Raw genomic sequence first — 21,506 nt, 5'->3', positions numbered from 1 at the left:
CAGATTCTTTCCATTAAGGTGGTGTTTCATGAATTTTTGTTTACACAAGCTGGTGTAGAGCCATGACCCTTCCAATCTTAGTCTCTTACAGAGGCAGGACAACAGGTCTGTGCTACTGATTGAGAATGCATCCTGGTCTGGCTTTGAACTGCTGTCTTACTTCAGCCTCCTAAGTAGCTAGGATTATAGCCATGAGCCATTGGTGCCCAATTTATTTTGGATTAATTTTTGTTTGTTATTTTTCTACTTTGACCACTAGTAAATTCTTTTCTATATTTTGGTATTTTATATATACTCATTATCTGATAAATTTTTCCTCCAAACATTTTTACAGAAATCAAATATTATTTTCAGAAAGGGTCAATCCATGCCTACATTCACAAAATCATTTCCATTTCCTCCCAGAACCCTGCCACAAACTTTCATTCAGTATCAGCTTATATACTAAAAGGAAAAATAAAGCCTTTCTAGCATTTTTCAACCCCAGCGTAGACTCCTATAACAAAAAACAAAACTTGCTTTACTTACAGTAAAGAAATATTTACAGTACAGAAATTACTTACAGTAATTTCTAAGAAGCAAAAACCAGAGTGCAGCAAAATTATTATTTAAGTAACTGGTTTCAGGTACTAAAAATAAGTTTATCCTAGTTGGGAAAGAAGATATAATAATGAAAATATGAATAACAACAAATATTTAAATTGAAGCTCACGTCAACAATGAAATTCAAGTTACAAGACTGTAAACTGTGGAACTTTCAAATGAATCCTACAGATCATATTGGTTTAGAGCAGACTGCTCAGATTATGGATTGTGGTGACACAGCTTTTTCAAACTTAAATGATTTAAAGTAACGAATTTATTATGTTTCACAGATGCCTGGTCTGTGACTCCAGGTTGGGCAATTTGTCTGTTCCAAGAAGCATCAATCGGAGGTACTGCATGTCATTCAATTAGGGTTGATCTTTTCTGAAGGCTCTTGATACATCTGGTACCTCCTTTCTCCTAGGCCTCCCTGCAGAACATCTTACCATTCAGTGCTACTCACCAAATAAATATAACTATAAAAACATAAAATCTGAAGCTGTGGTTTAAGTGTACCTATTTCTCATCATCCTTAGAAGCCCCTGTTTCCTACATGGATAGCCATGCGATCACAAAAGGGATCAAATCAAATTTACAGAAGGAGTTAATATTTCTGGAGCTGGTCTTTCTGTCACTGTCATAAAATGCCCGATATAGGTTACTTATAAGGCAGAACAAGTTTCTTTAGCTCACCATTTTAGAGGTTCTGTATCTAAGATCAGTCTCTATTTGTTTGGCCTTTGGTGAAGGGAGAAGCTCATGGAATATCATAGTTGGAGCTGGTGTAGGAACAAAGGAATCATCCCTCCAACCACAGAAACAAAGAGGAACTGGTCTAAGCTCAGGGTTTTGTAACAGTCCTTGAAGGAAATGTCAGACTACCTTCTGAGAGCACAGCCCCAAAGACTATGAGGTCCTACTGTGCCTCATCTTTAAAGGTTCAACAAAAGTGCCACCCCTGGAGTCCAGGTTTTTAACAAGTAGACTGTCATGTGACACTTACCACCATCTAAACCTTATGAGACCATGATTCAAGGATCCTGATTAATACCAATCTGCTGAGACAGATAGTCAATGACATCAAGCACGGAGATAATCAAAGACAACAACAACAGCAACAAAAATCCCTGTTAGTATATCTCAAGTAGATTTTTGTTTTTTCCAGTTCTGGACATGAAATCCAGGGCCCAGAAAATTAAATCCTAGGCAACTTCTTTGTCACTGAATTATGTCCCCAAACCCTAAGTAGGCATTTTGGGAATCCTGTGAATAGTGCCTCTAAAGAGAAGATAAGAAAAGGGCTCAAAGCCTACCTCAAGCCAATGACTACTAAAAGTGATGCCTGAAGTTTTCCCTATGAGGATAATCTGGGTCATAAACCAGTCAAAATTCAATCAAACCACAAGAAAGGATGAAATTTGTTATGTGCTATCAGAAAAATGTTCAACAATATACTTGCCTTCAAGGCCAGAATGATAAAGTGCCTTTATCAGCCCCATTTTGTGAATGAGCTGCACACAGGTATGAGTAACTTAGTAAAGAAAGTAAACTAGAAAGCACTGGAACAGCAATACTTAGTGGAGCCCTTTGAAAGGGCCGGAGATAATAATGAAACCACTAGGCAAACAAACTAATGACCCTCCAGTTACACAGTTGCAGAGGTCTTGGCTGGGGAGGAAAAATAGATTGCCTTTTGTTAAAGAATAAGAAGGAAATAAAGTTGCCTCAACTTCTAAACAGCTCTATCTTGATGGGGCTATCAGAAATTACCTGGTAACCTTCTTCTAATATTCAGTTAAATCAACAAGGAGAAATTAAACTTAAAAATAAATGCAGAATTTTTCCCTTTAAATTTCATTGTGACTCATTAAAAGAATATTGGTGGAATAATAAAAGTATTTCAGTAGCAATTTCAATTCTATTCTTTATTATAACTCATGACGATTACTCTTGTCTTTTTCTGAGTATTACACTGTTCTGATTATGTAATTGACTCTTGTGAATCTCCTTGATAGACATCTGTTACTCTACTAGGGAGCTAAGTAAAATTCTTCTTGGAATAAATGACCTTAGGGATCTGTGAATTATCAGACAATGAGACATTGTGGGTCTCTAAGACCAAATTTATCTTCCTGAGGGAACTATAAAGTTCCATGAATGTGTAGACACACACCCTTCCAAAATTCCCAACACTCCATTGACTTACTCTTCTATAATATAGGAAAGATTGAAAGTGCCAACCCCATGAAATTATGATTGACCCTTCTTAAGTTTTCCTTAAATTACCTCAACAATTTACTGATACCTAAAGCAATATAGGGACTCACTTTGATGAAAAGGAACTAATTTGGGGAACAGAAGGAAAAAACCAAATTATTTAAATAGGGATACAGGTTGACCCATTGCAACAATGAGATGTACAAGACACTATGTTGAAAAACGAACTTTACAATTTAGTCATGGAGGAGGGGAGTGTAGTTGTGGAGATGGGAGGGAAGGGAAGGGATGGTAGGGGAAAAACAAAGGAGGAGGCAACAATGCTTGATAAGAAATGTACTCATTTCCTTGCTCATGTGATTGTAACCCCTCTATACGGTATTTTCACAACCAAAAACTCATTGAAAAACTTATTTTAAAAAAAGACCTAATTATCCCATGGTCTAATCCTTCTATCAGGCCTAACTTACCTTTCAAGGAGAAGGGTGGGGCTTTGTTTAGGACCTGAGAGAGACAAATGAAGTTGTAATTTCAAGATTCTCTATGGTAGTGAATCTAAATGTTATACTATCCGGTGGTATCATCTGAATCCAAGCAGTTCACAATCAAGTTGTATATTACTACTTTTCTAAATTTAATACTCCTGTGGACAAAGACTGTGATATTGCTTAGCATTTACTTAAAACTGAGCACTATGCTTGGATAGTGATGCCTTAGGAAGCAACTGATGATCCCTTGTAGTTTTCATAATTTTAACTCCACAATCTCAGTACTATAAATCTTCCTTGAATTCAACTTGTAGATGATTTATTTCTTCGTTCTTCATCTCTCAAAGCTTCAGGTATTGCAATGTATTGTTACAACAACTGGTTTATTGGAACCCTAAGACTTAGTGATATCTTACTATAATTCTTTTTCTTTTCTTTTGTTTTTTTTTGTCGGTCCTGGGGCTTGAACTCTGGGCTTTGGCACTATCCCTGTGCTCTTCAGCTCCAGGCGAGTGCTCTACCACTTGAGCCACAGCATCACTTCCTCTTACTATAATTCTTACTAGAAGTTGAACGTTATTTAGATTATCTACAAAAGGAGCTTGACTGCTTTAAGTAAAATTTAATGCCATTCCAATTTACCCTAGACCTGTGACAACTCAGAAGCTTTTATCTTAAAAGTCCAAAGAATTTGGACTTGCTGGTCCTCGTCTCCAACTTTTCTCGACTGTATGAGCTAACTAAAAACAATATTGAGAAACCTCCTATTTGGGAAGTAAACCCTGAGAATGATGCAAGTGTGCATTGCAAAATCCTCCTGTTAGGACTCTCCAATTATTTTAAATCCTTTACATTATTTTTCCATCGATGAAACAGACTATAGGAGTGTTTGTTGAAAAATATGGAGGAAAACATGCATGCTTCCGACCATAGAGATTTAAGAAAACAGATACAGATACTTTTCTGATCAGGAAGGTGTAATAAATGGAGAGTTTGTTGATTACATCTTGGCTTTGGGATATTTGGTCTAGTATGTTCTTCAAACTCTTGATATTATCTATCTGTCTTACTGATGACACTAGTTGGGCAATGTGGTCTCTGAGGAGCATTGTTTATCTGCAATCTTTGAGACACCAAATGACGTGCACAGAATTAAACAACAAAAAATAGCCGTAAATTTGAATATTTGGAAGACCTTGTTGAATTTTTTTTTAATTTCAGACTTTTTGATATCCATGATAGCAGAAACATGTAATCAGAAAGAGGCTTAAAGGATGGTCACCGTCTCAGTTCAATTGCAAAAGAGATCTAAAGGAAGAATAAGATATTAACATATTGTCAAAATCTGGGTCTACTTCTACTCCTACCAACTGTAGCCCTGTTGCAGGAACAGCTTTTCTTTCTTGTCAGGACAAGTGTAAGGTTGAACAGATCAATCATGGACAAGCAAGCTTATTTATCTCTGCTCACCATAAAAGGAAGGCATGTTTTTAATAGCCAATCACAATAAAGACCAATGCACTTCCTCATGTGTGCTTTATAAACTGTACTGTATCTCCTGAGAGCCAAAGGGGCTGAAGTCTGCTGAGTTCACAAACTGTTCTTTTGTATGCACAATAAACTCTTAGATTTCCTTTTGAATTTGATCTAATGTTATTTGAACAGAGGCCTCCTTGTAATTTGGGCTTCTCACAGCATGGGAGTCTCAGGGTCACTGTGCTATTTACCTGGCAGCTGTGCTCAAAGAGGGAGGCTTCAAGGGACAGGAAGGGGAAGCTCTTGTGGTCTGGCTCAGGAAGCTCACACACTGTTACTTTAATGTGTAGGCAAAACAACACATTGTTACTATTGTTCATTCAGTAGGGCCAGTGAAATCCATCTTTTAGATCCCAGGTCCCAACTGCAGGAGTCCTAGGTTAGGACCACCCAACTCAAGCCTATATGCCAAATTAAAAACAAAAACAAGAACAAAAGAAAAGCAAAAAACATAAAGTACAAAAGACAATTATTCCATGGCAGCCACGGGAAGACAGCATTTTGGAACATCTTCAGCCATCTTCAGGTGTCAGTGGTACCAATATTGGCATCAGGGCAAACAGAGACACCTGAGGAGAGTCCCATGTCACAGGAGTGGCCTGGTTGACCAGTATCTCAGTCTTGGCCTCTGATGTCCAGCAGGTAGGTAGCTTTTGGTTGTTTTCTTCTTTGGGGGCAGTTTTGCCTTTTATTCATAAAATTAAAAGCATTGCTGATCTAAGGGGCAGTTTACCTCTTGTCACAAGATGTTTATCTGTGATATGTTTTTTCTTGCAGCCTAAGGTGATTGCAATGCAACCACAGGATGGCAGAGATCAAAAGTCAGAGATTCAAAATGTGTGTATGTGTGTGCTTGGACTGGGTGCCAAACTTTTAATCCCAGACCCAACAAAAGCATCTTTCAAGTTGTCTCTTACATGAGTCAACCAGCCAAAAACGAGATTTTGGACCCTCTTTCCTTCTTAGTCCACCAAGCAGAGAGAAGACAAATTGAAATGGTAAAGTCAGAAAAAAAAAAGCTGTATGGGAAAAATGCTAGTTTTAATTCAATAGGGAACATTTTAGAAAGTGGAGTAGAGATAAAGCTAAAACATATCAAATAATGATGACTGTATTAATAGTGAAAAGACGTTTCAAAAGCTTAGCCAAACAACACTTGTAGGACAGAGGATGTGGCACAAAGATAAAGCAACTGCCTGAGTTCAAACCCCAAAGAAATGATGTTTCTTTCTCAACCGTTTTTCTCCAAGAACGGGAAGAACAGCAAAAATGAGCCTCAAATTGGATAAGTCACCTTTTCCTGTTCATAAACAGGCTGATTCAACTGGAATGAGAATTTTTCTTTAAGCAGGGTCAACTCATTTAAAGGGTGCACTTCAGATTAATGATTTTATAAGGCTAGTTAGAAAAGCTTAGAGTTGTTTGTTCTGAGCAATGCGTATGGTAACATTCTCCCAAGGTATAGCAAATGATTGCAGTTGGCACACAGAGGATGCAGGACAGCAAGATAGGGACAGGTCATGGGTGCTAGCATGTTCACCCCTATTTTGGTTTGATAGCCTCCACCTCGGGTCATCCACACGCCAAGCCCAGCCACAGTTGCCCACTGCCACCCAAACTGGACTTACTCCTAGCTCCAGGTGCATCAGCAGTCAGCATGTCCTGCTCAATGCTATTTCTCCATGACCATGCAAGATGTCCTGCCCTGGCTATGTAAGATATAGGATGTTCTGTCTTGGTCATGTGTCAGATATAGGATGTCCTGCTCTGGCTATATGCTATCTCCAGTGTCCAGCGTTGGCCGCAAAGTTTCCTGCTCCCAGCCTGCCTTCATCTCAGATAATATAAATCACTCCCCTGCCCAAGGAGAGGCTGTTACTCTCTATCCTGAGAGAGCTAGCCTGTAAGCCCTCTGCTGACAATAAAACTTGCACTGAATGTGACTGTGTGTTCTCTGGGCTGCTGCTTTTAATGGGAGCCGCCAAAGGTTCTGTTCAGAATGCTTAAATCACTGTAAGTGAGTGTTTTTTGAGCTATTCACAAGCAGCTCTCTAGGTTCATTAACATCCTTACTGTTTCTGCAGCTTATTTTGAATACAGTGCCTGGCATGGGGTCTATACTTACTGTTGCTGGATAAATTCTGTCTCACATATATTTTAAATACCAATTTATATAATCTATATTTTCACCCAAACTTTTGCCCATATATTATTAATCTGGAAAAAAGAATATTATTTTTTCTTTTTTATTGTGAAAATACTGTACAGAGGGGTTACAATTACATGAGCAAGATAATGAGTACATTTCTTATCAAGCATTGTTGCCTCCTCCCTTGTTTCCCCTTTCCATCCCTTCCCATCCTCCCTCTGCCCCCCCAATCTTCCCCCCCAAAGTTGTAAAGTTCGTTTTTCAACATAACGACTTGTACATCTCATTATTGCAATGGGTCCACCTGTATCCCTAGTTAAATGGTTTGTTTTTGCCCTTCCCCTCCACAAATTATACCAACATCAAATACAGTGAAAGCAGGGGTTATACCGTGGGGGAGGGACATACAAAGCAACAAAGAAATAATCTTATAAATGTGTTAGAAACAATCGCAAGAAAGAAAAAAAAACATTTGAATACATATCTTAGGGTTCATGTCCCTAACATCACCTTATCTGACCTTTTCTGCTTGACTCAGACATATACTAGGTATTGCAAATAAGGGAAACCATGGGACCTATGAGGAAACAGGAATATTTTAAGTGTACATACTAATTAAAAAAAAGGAAAGTTTATTCTGCAAAATCTCCTCTCCTCTTTCTTCCCCTCCTCTCTCCTCTTCCACTGATCTGTTTTTAAATTATAAATACCAAGGCTGACTTTTAAAGAGTAAAGGGAGGAGAAGTACTTCAAAATAAAAATCGCGCTAAAATATAGTGTCTAGTCAGGGTGATTTGAGTGCTAAGGCAAGAGGACTGCGTGAGCTTGGGGGTCTGAGGGCAGCCTGCACTAGATACCCAAAGGCTGTCTCAAAACACAACAACAAAACACTTTTAATGTGTTGAAACATCCTAAGCATCATGAAATCTTACCCCTCAGTTACATAATAATCTTAGATTCCTTCTCCAATAAAGCAATGGTTTGTTGCATTATAGTTTAGTGGGATCGTTGTGAAGTTTATACAGTGTTTCCTTTAGGCAGTTTTTGTTTTTGCTTTCTTGAGTTCTTGTTGGGTGCTGGAACACTCTTACAAAAGGGAAAGAAAAACAGATACAGTTTGGGGCCTTGGGACCCAGAAGCCTTCATCTGGAGAGAACCAATTAAACCTTCAGAGACTAGAGAAGAGGCCATGCTGATTAGTTGGCAGAGCTAAGAGAGGTTGGGTGTAAAGATGCAGGGCAGCCGGATCGCGTCTTCCAGTCGCACACAAAGAATGCAATTTCATACAGAAGTCCAAACAAAACAAAACAAAAAACCGCCCGGGGAGAAGAGTCCTCTTCCTCTCACCTGTCCCGCCAACGCGAGTTAAGGAAAGCCTGGCCTCCAAAGGATGCAGCCAGCAGTCTGCGCGGAGCTTTCTCCCCATCTCCCAGGAGACGGGCTAGACATCACCTGGCCGGCGTCGCTCCCTCCCCAGCCAGGGCACGCTGGGAGGGCGGAGGCTGGAGAGGATGCGGCGCGGAGGTGGCACCGCACATCCGGCGCGCCTGCAGCCGGCTGCGGGCTGCATAATTGATGGGGAGGGGGGGGTGGGGAGGACGGGCGCAATGCAGGGCCGGCCAGGGGTGCGTGGAGCGCGTCGTCGGGGAGGAGGTCAGCGCGGCCCGGCCCCTCCCATTTCTCCTTCCCTTTAAAGCTTGGTCCCCGGGATCAGCCCTGGGCTCCGGGTTACCAGTCACTGTGCGCCCGGGGACTCCTGACGCCGACGGGGGACGAGCCGGGGAGCCGCCACCTCCACCGGGACGACAGGCGACCTTGCAGGCGCCATGCACGCGTTCACCGGCCTCTGGGGTCCCGGAACGACCCGAGCGCCGCCCGCCGGGCGCCTCCTCCTCCTCTTCCTCCTGGCTGCGACGCGCCCCAGCTTGGGGGACCCCGCAGGTGTGTGGTGTGCCGGATCCGGGCTGGGGAGCGTTCTGGCTTCCTCGAAGGGGCGCGCGCTGCCCGATCGATCCCCGCGCGTGCGGGGGGGAATCGCGGGCGCCCGGACCCGGGTGGTGGCGCCAGGCGCCGGGATGCTGGCGGACGGGGAGCCGCGGCCGAGGCCTCTTATTGGCTGGGCGTAGGTTACCCGTGGAGGGGGTCTGGGTATCTGGGGATCCGTGGACTGCGCTGCTCCGAGGAGGGGGGGTGCGGGTGACCAGGGCCGGGCAAGGTGGGGGCGCTGGTTGTAGGACAGGGTCAGGTTTTTTGAGGGTTGTTAGAGCTTTGAGGTGGCCTCTGGGATTTTGCTAATGTGGCAGGCGTCGAAGTCACATTCCCCAGGGCCAACTCCCTTGGCTGGAGTGGACCTTAAGGCTCAAATATCACCTTGCTTCCTCCTGGCCAGTGCCTGGCTTTGAGGATTTTTTTTTTTTTCTTTTAAAGAGGTGAGTGGAAAAAGCACCAGACCCAACCAATCAACTAAGCAAAGCTTGACCAACTGATGACTTGTGTATCTATGTCTTCTTTCGACACACCTTGATCTTTGAAAATAAAGATGTTTGTTTTTTGTTTGTTTTGTTGCTTGCTTATAAAACTTTGACAGAGGGATTTAAGTACGAACAGTATCAAGCCCTGTTTCTGTCCCTCCCTCCCTCCCTTCCTTCCTCCCTTCCTTCCTCCCTTCCTTCCTCCCTTCCTTCCTCCCTTCCTTCCTCCCTTCCTTCCTTTTTGCCATTTTTGGCATTTTTGGCATTTTTGCCTGACATATTTGGCAGCTTTTTGTGTCAGAGCTAGTCCGTTTGACCTGCTTTCCTATATACACAAATCTCTTAAGTGTTAGCATCTAGGAAGGATAATGGGATACCTCTCTCTCAAGCAGGTAAAGACTAGCCACCAGGAACTAAAGTTATTAGTCTTTTTTTTTGGGGGGGGGGGATTGGTCCCGGGGCTTGAACTTCGGGCCTAGGCTCTTTTGTTCAAGGCTAGTGCTCTGCCACTTTGAGCCACAGTGCCACTTCTGGTTTTCTGGTGGTTAATTGAGCATAGAGTCTCACAGACTTTCCAGTCCTGGCTGGCTTGGAACCATGATCCTCATATCGCAGCCTCCTGAATAGCCAGGATTACAAGTGTAAGCTACCACCATCTGGCTTGGTTTTCAACCTTTTATGGGACACTCTTTTCATGAGCGTTTAACTTGTAGAATGAACATACTATATGGAAAAAAAGATAAGGAACAACACTTCATGTTTTATACATACCATTTAAAAGGAGTCATTGTGAAGTAACTTGGACAAAACCTTCTGGATCGCTTGGATCTCTCCATCTTTCTATTCCACATTTCCTTTCCATCATACTCTTCATAAATGATTTTCTACTTTCTGGGTATTCCTGTATTTCTATCACTGACTCTCTCATACATGATTCACTTCTCCATATTACTTATTTACTTGTTCCCTCCCTCCATCCCTTTGGCAAGTGCTCCATGACTCCAGCTCCAGCCCTGAACTGTTGTTTTCAGAGTCAGTGCATTCTGGCTTAGTCATAGAAGTTTGGTTTTCTACATGAAGAGAATTCTTACCAGAATTGTGAGAAAGCTTTAAAGATAGGGATACTTGAATCCTGTCATCAAAAAGATTGATTTGTTGTCCTGGGATCCATGGATGCCAGGACATTAAGTACGTTTTCTTTTCTTTTTGTTGGATTTCTTTTGAAGAATTTTATTAGCATACATAAGTTTATAAAAAGCATGCATACCTTCCTACCTCTCAGCCATGCCTCCAGCTCCGATTGTGAGGGCCTTGCTTTGTGCTGCAGAATGCACCTGGGCGAGATCTTTCTATGTTACCCTGCAGGTTGTAGCTTGTATAATGGGTGCATACTATATCATCCCTGTTGAGAACTAGTTTCATAAATTTTTCTGTGTGGACTGGCCTCAAACCATGATCCTTCCAGTCAGCCTCCGACATGAGTTTCCAGTGCCTGGCTGTACATTACTAATTTTCAAAACTTACCATGTGAGTCAAAGTAGGTTGAAAATCACTTCCTTAAAATGACTTGACTTAGATAATGCACTGTTAGGTACTTATTCTTTTGGCATTAGGTGTAATAATCCACAGGTGGCTTCTTTGTAAAGGGCAAAAAACCCCACAGCAACCCACAAAAAACGCATGGAATAAATGTAGGTGTAAATACATGTCATGCATGGGAGAGTATAAAGTTTATGCATGGTTTAAGTCATGTCCTCTTAGCTTTACTTGGGTTCAAGTTATAAAATATGACATGTGAAAGGTATGAAGTTAGCATCTAATTTCAGGCTAGAATTATAAATGGACAGGAAATTACAGCTTGTTTTCTGGAGTCTGTTTTGAGTTGTATGAGATTCAGTTTGTTGTTTGCTACAAGGTAATGGAAATTTTGCTGCATTTATTGGTGGTACTAAGGTTGCATGCTTAGTGGGCAAGGGCTCTGCCACTTGAACCATACCCTTCACCCCTTTTACTTTAGTTTGTTTTTGAGGTAGAGGACCTTGGATTGTGAACCTCCTATGACTATGTCCTATAAAGCTGGGATTACAAGTGTGTAATATTATCTGCATTGGTTTTTTGAGATAGAGTCTCACTAGAGGCTAGAGGGCCCTGAACCAGAATCCTCCTCCATCGTTACCCTACTCCTGTATGGGTTTTATGTAGATGCTTTGAACTCTTTGGAGATAAGTATTATGTTAAACTAAGACTTTGGGGGCAAAGATCAATAATAAAAATGGGTATATGTTATTGTGTTTGCTATAGAACAATAGTGTGTCAGGACCTGCATTGTGTAACTTATAGCCTGATGAAATCAATTTTGTTATCCTTGGCTTTCAAATGAGAAAATTAGGGGCCAGGTTAAAGAATTGCCCAAGTAGCTGTATGTTATTACACAGTAGAGCAGGAAACTAAGCATTGGTCAGTCTGACTCCTAAGCCTGTTTTTTTTTTTTTTTTAAACATAGTGGTTGCTTATCTTTGAAATAACTTGGCATGGCTAGGAATATTTGCAACTTTTGAAGCTAAATGTTCCCTTTGATCTGTAGGACATGCTGACAGAATCCTAGCCTAAATTTAGGCCCAAGAATTCTCCTTGACTCATCTAAGGCTTTTTCAATTAAATAAGAGAAATAGGAGACTTAAATAGGAGAAATAGTACACAAATTTCAGCATCATTTTTTGCACTATTGGAACAAATCGGAATAGTTGAAAATGTCTGAGATTCTAAATCAACACCTTACTGTCCAGTGAACATGGCTTGTTAGTACACAAATGGGATTCTTTCAGCATTATTTTTTGCACTATTGAAACAAATTGGAATAGTTGAAAATGTCTGAGATTCTAAATCAACACCTTACTGTCCAGTGAACATGGCTTGTTTGCTTCTGTGATTATTGTTGTTCTTTCTACACCAGTTTCCAACAGAAACTGCCTAGTAATAAGTTGTTGTTGGAAAGAATGTTATTGAGTGCCTATATTAGTGACACTGTTAGTCTCTGTCTCAGTAGAAGACATTAAGGATTGTGTGTGTGTATGTGTGTGTGTGTGTGTGTGCGCGCGTGTGCGTGCATGCATGCGTGCACGCATGCCTGTTCTGGGACTTAAACTCAGGTCTTAGGTGCTGTCTCTGAGCTTTTTAGCTCAAGGCTAGTGCTCAATCGTTTGAATCACTGCTGCACTTCTGGCTTTTTGGTGACTAATCGTAAATAAGAGTCTCAAGGACTGTTCTGCCTGGGGTGGTTTCAAACTATGATCCTCAGATCTCAGTCTCCTGAGTAGTTAGGATTACAGGCATGAGCCATAGGTATCCAGTGGCACTAGCTGTTTGTATCTTTAAGGCATTTACAGTGTGAAGCATTTGTTAGTTCAACTGGCTCTTTGTCTTCCTGACCCTCCTTTTCCTTCCCATCTTTCCCTGAATAGTTTCTATAAGACACTGGGGAAGCAGGAGCAGGGAGGTTTCTTACCTGAAGGGTGAAGCCAGAGGCATCCAGATGCTGGTGAGGAAGGCATCCAGGAGGAGGGCAGCTCAGGGTGGCATGATACACCCTGAGCACAGTGATGAAGATGCTTCTGCCAAAGGATGATTTGCACAGGAACTCAGAGCTAAGCAAGAGGACCAACATTCCTGTGTAGGAGCAGCTAGACATCCACTATGTGGTCCCCACACAGCATGAGTGCTTTGAAAAGCAAGCAAGAGGGGCCAACCAGCACAGGAGATGGAGCTTCAGTGGTGAGGAAGACGACTGTGCGACTTTTGTGGGAGATTAATTCTGTATAAGGAAACTGATCAAATAAATAGATAAGGATAACAGGATCTAAGAATTATGCTACAGAGAAGGAAATAATAATGGGGAAAAGTAGGAAGAGTTCTGTGATACTGACTTGTGCCAGAACCATTGCTGTGAATTCATGATTATAAAATCTAGACTCCACATAGAGCTCTCCTATGACCCAGCAATCCTAATTTGGGCATTTACCCAAATGATCACAAACAAGATCATCCTAAAGCTACCAGCACAACCATGTTTATTGCAACATTATTTACCATAGCTAAGATATAGAACCAACCCAGTGCCCCTCAGTAGATGAATGGATCAAGAAAATGTGGTATATATACACAATGGAATTCTATGCCTCCATCAGAAAGAATGACATTGCCCCATTTGTTAGGAAATGGAAAGACTTGGAAAAAATTATATTAAGTGAAGTAAGCCAGGCCCAAAGTAACATAGGTCCCATGGTTTCCCTTATTTGAAATAACTAGTATATGTCTGAGGCAAGCAGAAAAGGTCAGATAAGTTGATGTTGGGTGAAATGAACCCCAAGATAAGGACTCAAGTGGTTTTTCTTGCTTGCTATTGTTTCTAACATATTTATAAGATGATTTCTTTGTTGCTTTGTATGTCCTTCCCCCACAGTATAACCCCTGCTTTCACTGTATTTGCTGTTGGTATAATTTGTGGAGGGGAAGGGCAAAAACAAACCCTTTAAATAGAGGTACAAGTGGACCCATTACAACAATGAGATATACAAGTCGTTATGTCGAAAAACGAACTTTACAACTTTGGCGGAGGTGGGGGGTAGGGGGTAGGATGGGGGGTGGGGGATGAGGTGGGGAGGAGGGGGGGTGGTTGGAGATGGGAAGGGGAAACAAAGGAGGAGACAACAATGCTTGATACGAAATGTATTCATTACCTTGCCCATGTTATTGTAACCCCTCTGTACAGTATTTTCACACACACACACAAAAATAAAAAAATAAAATGAAATCTCTCTCACCTATGCCAACCTATGTTTGTGAAATACATGGGTAATATATGCAACATGTCATGCATATTATGTACACACATGTGTGTATATTATTCACTATTGTATGTGCTTTATCTTTGTGTTCCACTGAGGTGGATTAGTGATCTCCAAACAATTTGTATATTCAGTACCAGATCTTGTATTCAAGGACCATATTAATTGTAATGGGACATCTTGGAGAAATGGCTGATTTTAGAGGTGGAGTGGAAAAGTCTGGAACATTTGTGTCAGCAAACCTAAAGAATGATGAATCATGTTTAAAGGAGCCAGTGGGAAGGGGTTCCAATTGAAAAATCTAGGACACATTGAACATCAGCTTACAGAAAACTACTGCATGACTATTATTATCATTATCATTATTGTTATTATTATTTGAGATGGGTTTTGCCATATAGACCAGGGTGGGTGGCCTTGACCTTAGAATCTTCCTATCTTAGTTCCCCCATAATAGTCCTAATGAGCTGATAGGGAGAAATGAAATGAATCAGTGAAATGTTTAATGAGACACAAAGCATTAGGTAGTTTCAAAGAAACCATCCACAAAGTTCTTATAAATATAGTGGGAGAAAGAGTCACTTATGGACAGAGGCCTTCTGCTTTATAATCAAATAAGCAAAATGAAAAGCCAGGAATGATGCAGAAGCTTCTATTTCTGTGCTATGTGATAGGACACAGTAAGGAGACAGCAGGCCCTCTGCAATGTTTCTGCCAAAGGTGTTCACTTAAAATCTGACAATATATTACAACAGAACTTGCCTGGATTTTCCTATGTGCCAAGGTTAGGAGAATCTGGAGAGACAGGAGCTGTTCAGAGTGAAAGTCACCAGAGTGACATGGGAGTTTGTGTCAATGTGTGATTCTGAATTGGATCTTTTACTAAATAGTACTAGGTGGGAGGATGGAGGTTGGCCAAGGGGAAAAGCTGGTGGTGTGGGAAGACTGAGCTGGGTGGGGAGATGTACTGGTGTAGCAAAAATGCTAGCTTGTTGATTTTAATGTGGTTTTGGTATGGTGAGAGCATATTTTCTTCATAGTAAGCATATAGTAATATCTTAGAAGAACATGTATCATCGGGTCAGTAATATAGCTCTCACTTGGCTCAGAGAGAAACATTTTCTGTTCTTGAAACTTCTGCATTTTCCTGGCTATTTGAAGAGAAACAAAAAGTTCAGTTGTTTTTGAGAAAGCCTAATGTAACATAAGGCATCAAACTGCAACAGTTGTTAAGAGATGGTCATTCGGTTTGTACTGTTTTCCAAAGCAGTGTATGTCCTTAAACCAGAACTAGACAGTCTATGCGGAGGATGTGTGTTCTAGATTAAATCTGCAGATTGTATGATCTTGGATAATTTGTTTGCATAATCGCTTAAATATTTCACAAGGTAAGGTGAACTCTGAGAATAAACAAGTTAGCACATGTATATTGATGTGGAAGGGGAAAAAAAATCCTTTCAACATTATGATAAAACATCATCGTTATTCAAGCCTAACAAAATATTTTAGGCAATCTTAGTACTTTTCTTGTATTTTTTAAAGTTATTGAGGTCATCAGAACTAATGTATTCCTAATCTCAGGGATACATCAGAATCTTTTTATAGCCAGTTGCACAGTTCTGAGAACCTGAAAGAGAATTTTGATTGATCTTGAAGTCTGAAGTGCTTTTGTAAGTTGGCCAACAGCAGTGAGCTAGCTAATAGCCACAACTTTATTTCCTGATTTCAATGCTCTATGCAAGGTGAGGTTTTTCTTCCTAAAAACAAGTCCCCAATAGTCACCTGGCTAGAGGGTGCTGGTTTTTGGTAATGATTGGTGTGAAGTCTTCATGCTTTAAAATATTTGTACTTAGGCTATGGAGAGCAGGAGCATAGGATGAAAAGGCCATTTGAAGATGATCAGAAATCACCATATTGAAGAATGAAGGATGGGGGGGGGGTGTATGATGTAGCTATTCAAAATGAAGGTTTCTCTAAAACAAAACAAAACAAAAAACAAAACAAAACGAAGATTTTTCAACTATGGCTTCATTGACATCTTGGCATGGGTATTTCTTTGTTATGGGGACTGTTAATGAAAAATGTTTTATATAATTACATGAAAGTACACATTTTGCTTGCAGTTAGGGATTGGATGAGGTCTGGAAGCTTTTTTACTCAACTACCACTTGAGCCAAAGCTTCATTTCCAGCTTTTTGGTGGCTAATTAGAGATAAGGGTCTCACAGACTTTCCTGCCTGGGCTAGCTTCAAACCATGATCCTTAGCTTTTAGTCTCCTGAGTAGCTAGGCTTGCAGGCATGAGCCACCAGTACCCAGCTGTTTTTCTTTTGTTGTTGTTGTTGTTTGTTTTAAATTAATCTTGTCCAATAGGTTCTGTTCTATGTAAACAAATACCAGTTTCTTATCTGGACTGTTACCTGTCTCTGTCTTATAAAGGCTGACTTAGAAATTGTTATGTCAGGATTAAAGACTTTTATTTTCTTGACAAACTTTCTTTGCTCTTTTCTTGATAAATTCTTTCTGGTTGTAATGTCCAGAACTCAAAACAACCTTTCCTCCCTTTTCTTTTCTCTCCTTTGAAATTTTCTAATCCAGTTTACAAACTAAGAGATACAAGTTCTATATATCTTAGGACCCAGAAATACAACTCTAAATACGTTTTTTATGAAGTATTAACTTTATTTGGTAAGTAGATATTTTAAAGCTTGATAGTTATAGCTAAGCCATATTATTGCTTAAATGGCTTAAAAATCTCTTTCTAGTCAGTTGTGGGGCTTGAACTCAGGACCTAGGTACTGTCCCTAAGCTCTTTTGTTCAAGGCTAGTGCTCTACCACTTTGAGCCACAGCTCCATTTCTGGTTTTTAAATGATTAATTGGAGATACAAGTCTTATGGGGACTTCTTTACCTGGGATTGCTTCGAATTCAAATCCTTAGACCTCAGCCTTCTGACTAGCTAGGATTATAGGTGTGAGCCACTGGTGACTTTTTGAAGAAATCTATTCTTATTTCCAAACCTTTGTTTTCTAAATAGTCTGTATATCTACACCATTCCTTAATTGTGTTTTTCTGATGGAGTCTTGTATAATTCAAAATGCTAGGTATCAAAATGTTAGGATGAAGATTTAACTAATTTTCAGTATGCAATATTGAAAGCAATCAATATGTTGATGGACTACTAAGAATGATAACTTTAATAGCTTATATCTTTTCTTTGCTCCTTTTTTTTTTTTTTTGGTCAGTCATGAGGCCTGAACTCTGGGCCTGGGCACTGTCCCTCAGCTCTTCAGCTCAAGGCTAGTGATCTACCACTTGAGCCACAGTGCCACTTCTGTCTTTTTCTGCTTATGTGGTGCTGAGGAATTGAACCTAGGGCCTCATGAATGCAAGGCAAGCACTCTACCACTGAGCTACGTTTCCAGCTCATCTCTTTCTTTTCTTCTTTCTTCCTCTTTCCTTCCCTCTCCTCCCTTCCCCTCCCTTCCTCTCCCTTCCTCTCCCTCCCTGCCTCCCTCCCTGCCTTCCTCCTTCCTTCCTTCCTTCCTTCCTTCCTTCCTTCCTTCCTTCCTTCCTTCCTTCCTCCCTCCCTCCCTCCCTCCCTCCTTCCTTCCTTCCTTCCTGCTTTTCTTCCTTCCTCCCTTCTTTCCCTCTCTTCCTTTTCTGTCCCTCCCTTCCTTTCCCTCCCTCCCTTCTTCCCTCTCTCTCCCTCTTTCTTTTCTTCCCTCCTTCCCTCCCTCCCTTTCTCCCTTCCTCCCTTTCTCCCTTCCTCCCTTTCTCCCTTCCTCCCTCCCTTCCTTCCTTCCCTTCCTTCCTTCCTTCCTTCCTTCCTTCCTTCCTTCCTTCCTTCCTTCCTTCCTTCCTTCCTTCCTTCCTTCCTTCCTTTCTTTCTCTCTCTCTCTTTCTTTCTTTCTTTCTTTCTTTCTTTCTTTCTTTCTTTCTTTCTTTCTTTCTTTCTTTCTCTCTCTCTCTTTCTTTCTTCCTTCCTTCCTTCCTTCCTTTCTTTCTTTCTGTCTTTCTTTCTTTCTGTCTGTCTGTCTTTCTTCTTTCTTTCTAGTGTTTAGGGGTTAAACCCAGTACCTTGTACATACTAGGCCATCACTTTACCAGTGAGTTATGCCTTAGCCCTAGCTTATGAAATTTTATAGATGAAGTCCAACCAAACTTTTTTCCTTGTCTTCAAATTTGCTTCAATTAAAGGAAGCCCTAAAGTAAAGTGAGTTCAAATGTTCTCTTAATATTTTTAGTAGCTGTTACAGCACATATATGCCATTTGTTTTCAAAGTGTTAATGACATAAATTGTGAGCCCATCTAGTGTTGTCCATTACAAAATGCATGTGAAAAATATCTAAAAATGTAGAAAAGTAGAGATAGTTTTGCTATTTCTCAGGAAGCCCTCACAGGTAGAAGGTGGGTGTAGAGCTGTCATGCCCCAGGTCCCCAGACGAAGGAGGAGAACATTACTTACCTCTAGAACAGTCATTGATTGTTACACTTTCTTGTGGTTTTTGCCTCTGTTTTTGCATCTGTAAGAGAATGCCAGATGCAAAACTTTTAGAAATGGTCAAGAAAAGGGTGGGTGGGGTTATAATCTTAGCATCAGTATTCAGTACGTGTACAGCTTTCTTAGTCCATCCTTCCTGGAAGTGAGAAGCGTGATATATCTATATATCTATATCTATATCTATATATCCAGATAGACCTGTATTTGCCATTTTGTATTAGAATGCAGCTGCTATTTTACCCCTCTCGAGCCCCAGACACTCCAAGATCTGGAGCTGAAGTTAATGACCCTCCGGCAGGGAGTACATGACAAAGTACTCATTCCAGACACCCCCCCTCCCCCCGTCCCCCCGCCCCCCCCCCTCCGCCTGGGATCAGAGATAGTGGCATCTGGCAACCACTTCCCCCGGGCCTGGGATCAGAGATAGTGGCCATTTGGCAACCACTCCCACCCAGACCCAGGATCAGGGATAGTGGCATCTGGCAACCACTTCCCCTAAGTCACCCTAGAAGTACCGCCCAATTAGTTTAGAGCACAACAGTCCTCTAGCCTGACCAATTATTAACTTTGTATTAGCTTTTCCCGGTTTGTATTGCGCCAATCATCCACTAGAATTATGATTTAAATTTCCCGCGTGGTGTATTGATTTGTTGCCAATACATACTGAGGCCTTACCCCTACCAAAGAACATATAAAAAGTGCTGTAACCCTGTGCTGGGGGCCTCTCGTCTGCACTGACATCAGTGCACAGAGGGGTCCGTGCTTGAGCTCATCAATAAATGACTCATTGCCGCTTGCATTGATCTTTGGTCCCTGGTGTCTTTTCGGGCACTCCAAGTCTCCTGGCATTATAGAAGTGTTTGTGGTGGAGACTTGTTCTCAGGAAAGCGCTGAGCTCACTGGATCCCATTGTGAAACCCCCAAGTAAGCAAGTCACTGGCAGAAGTTGGATTGGGACACAAAAAATCCCTGTGTTCCTATTTTATCTTTCTTTTTGGTGACTCAGCTTAATCCTTTCAGGGAAGTATTCAAACCACCTCTGCTGGAATCTTCTGCCAATTTCTTTTACACGTCAGTGTTAGCTAAGTCAGCTTTCTGCCAGCTGTCCTCCCACTGAAAGTAATGAGGTTTTCAGTCTGTTTTTATTTTATTTTATTTTTTTTATTAAAAAACACCTTGTCCAACCAAAGAGCCTTTCACTTTGACTATTCTAGCTCCTCTTTGCCCTACTTTCCACGATAGCATTTATTTGTATACATTGCCTCTCTGAAAGGATCTCATCCCAAAGCAAAAATAGCAATCATTACACACGATTCTTTGCCCATGGGGCCTGCTTGTTAAGTGGTAAGTGGAGCCTGGTGGAGGCTGACGCTTTCAAGGGCATATGAGGTTAGGGCAAGTAAAGATGGCATCAGGCTTAAGTATGTCTGCTTGTGCTTTTAATATATGCACTAGCAATTGGAAATGGCTAGCTTCCACCAAACGCCTCATTCATTTGAAAAAAGATGCAGCTCAGGAATGTTCCCTGAATATTGACCATACTAATATGCATTCCTGAAATGATCATAATCATCCCTTTCTTAACTATTTCTGGAAAATTTCTACCTAGCATTCTTTTACAAGTAGTGGCAAAAACACCCATGTACACCTGGCACGGTAGTACATGCCTGTAATCTCTGCTAGTTGGAAGGCAGAGAAGGGAGTATCTTTACAGTTCAAGGCCATCTAAAGGTGGGAAAAAAAGTTAGTAAGACCCAATCTCAGAAATGGAGAGCTAGCAGTGGCAGCAAGTTCTAGGCAAAAGTGTAAGACCCTACCTGGAAAAAAAAAAAAAAGAACAAGAGGCTGGAGATAGCTCAAGTGGAAGAGGGCTTACCTAGTTAATGTGAGGTTGAACCTCACTACGGCTAAATAAATAAAATAAATGCAATGCCTACTGTATTCTTGAATTCTGTAGAATCCCCTATTTTTCCCCCTATTCCTTTAACTTCTTAGTTTACATTTTTGTTCAAGGTATGCTTACATTCCTTTTATCTCTTTCTTCTAAAATGGATCCTAATGAGGTTCTTCCTTAAGATACCAAAATTTAAACGTTTTACAAAATTCACAGACAGCTCTTTCTTTTCCATTCATTTGGTCATAAGCAAGTGACATCTGCTTTGACTTTCCTGAGATAATTTTTTTTTAATACAGTTTCTGAGTGATCTATGCTCAGGTCTGGGAAAAATCATTTTCATTAGGAATAAGAATGTTGATGGGAACCTTTTTTAGCCGCGTGTTGGAGGGAGAAGAAAGGATGTGACTGTGAGTATAAATGAATATTGTATGTGGGTAGAAAATAGGTTTTCGGTTCTGGATAGTCCAATGAGAAACTAAGACATATAATCACTTTCAGAGGCTGGAGTGGTTTAAGTGTGTTATTAAAGATGACACTATTAAAAAAAAAAAAGCACATGCCAGGAGCTAGGAAGTGGCTCAGTGGTAGAGCACTTGCCTTGCATGCATGAGGCCCTGGGTTCGATTCCTCAGCACCACATAAGCAGGAAAAAAAAAAGCCAGAAGTGGCGCTGTGGCTCAAGTCCCTAGAGTTAGCCTTGAGCTGAAGAGCTGAGGGACAGCGCCCAAGCCCAGAGTTCAGGCCCCATGACTGGACCCAAAAAAAAGCACATGCCAGTGTCCAAAGCAATATTAGAAATGACTGAACATTTGAAG

The 21,506-nt window shown here is 41.1% G+C and overlaps 1 protein-coding gene across 2 annotated transcripts in view; it reads left to right on the top strand.

The window, feature by feature from the left end:
• Positions 1-8,565: 8,565 nt before the first annotated feature.
• Positions 8,566-21,506, top strand: part of Emb (embigin) — a 48,642-nt gene continuing 35,701 nt past the window's right edge. For both annotated transcript variants that reach the window (XM_042690633.1, XM_042690632.1), the window contains exon 1: positions 8,566-8,916. In XM_042690633.1, the coding sequence (XP_042546567.1) occupies positions 8,802-8,916 (115 nt within the window). In that variant the 5' untranslated portion in view covers positions 8,566-8,801. The remainder of the gene's footprint in view (positions 8,917-21,506) is intronic.

This window comes from Dipodomys spectabilis, unplaced genomic scaffold, assembly GCF_019054845.1.
Source record: "Dipodomys spectabilis isolate Male_0828 unplaced genomic scaffold, ASM1905484v1 ptg000138l, whole genome shotgun sequence".
In the NCBI taxonomy this organism is placed as follows: domain Eukaryota; kingdom Metazoa; phylum Chordata; class Mammalia; order Rodentia; family Heteromyidae; genus Dipodomys; species Dipodomys spectabilis.
The sequence above is the reverse complement of the archived record's forward strand: the minus strand, read 5'-3'. Positions and strand labels throughout refer to the sequence as shown.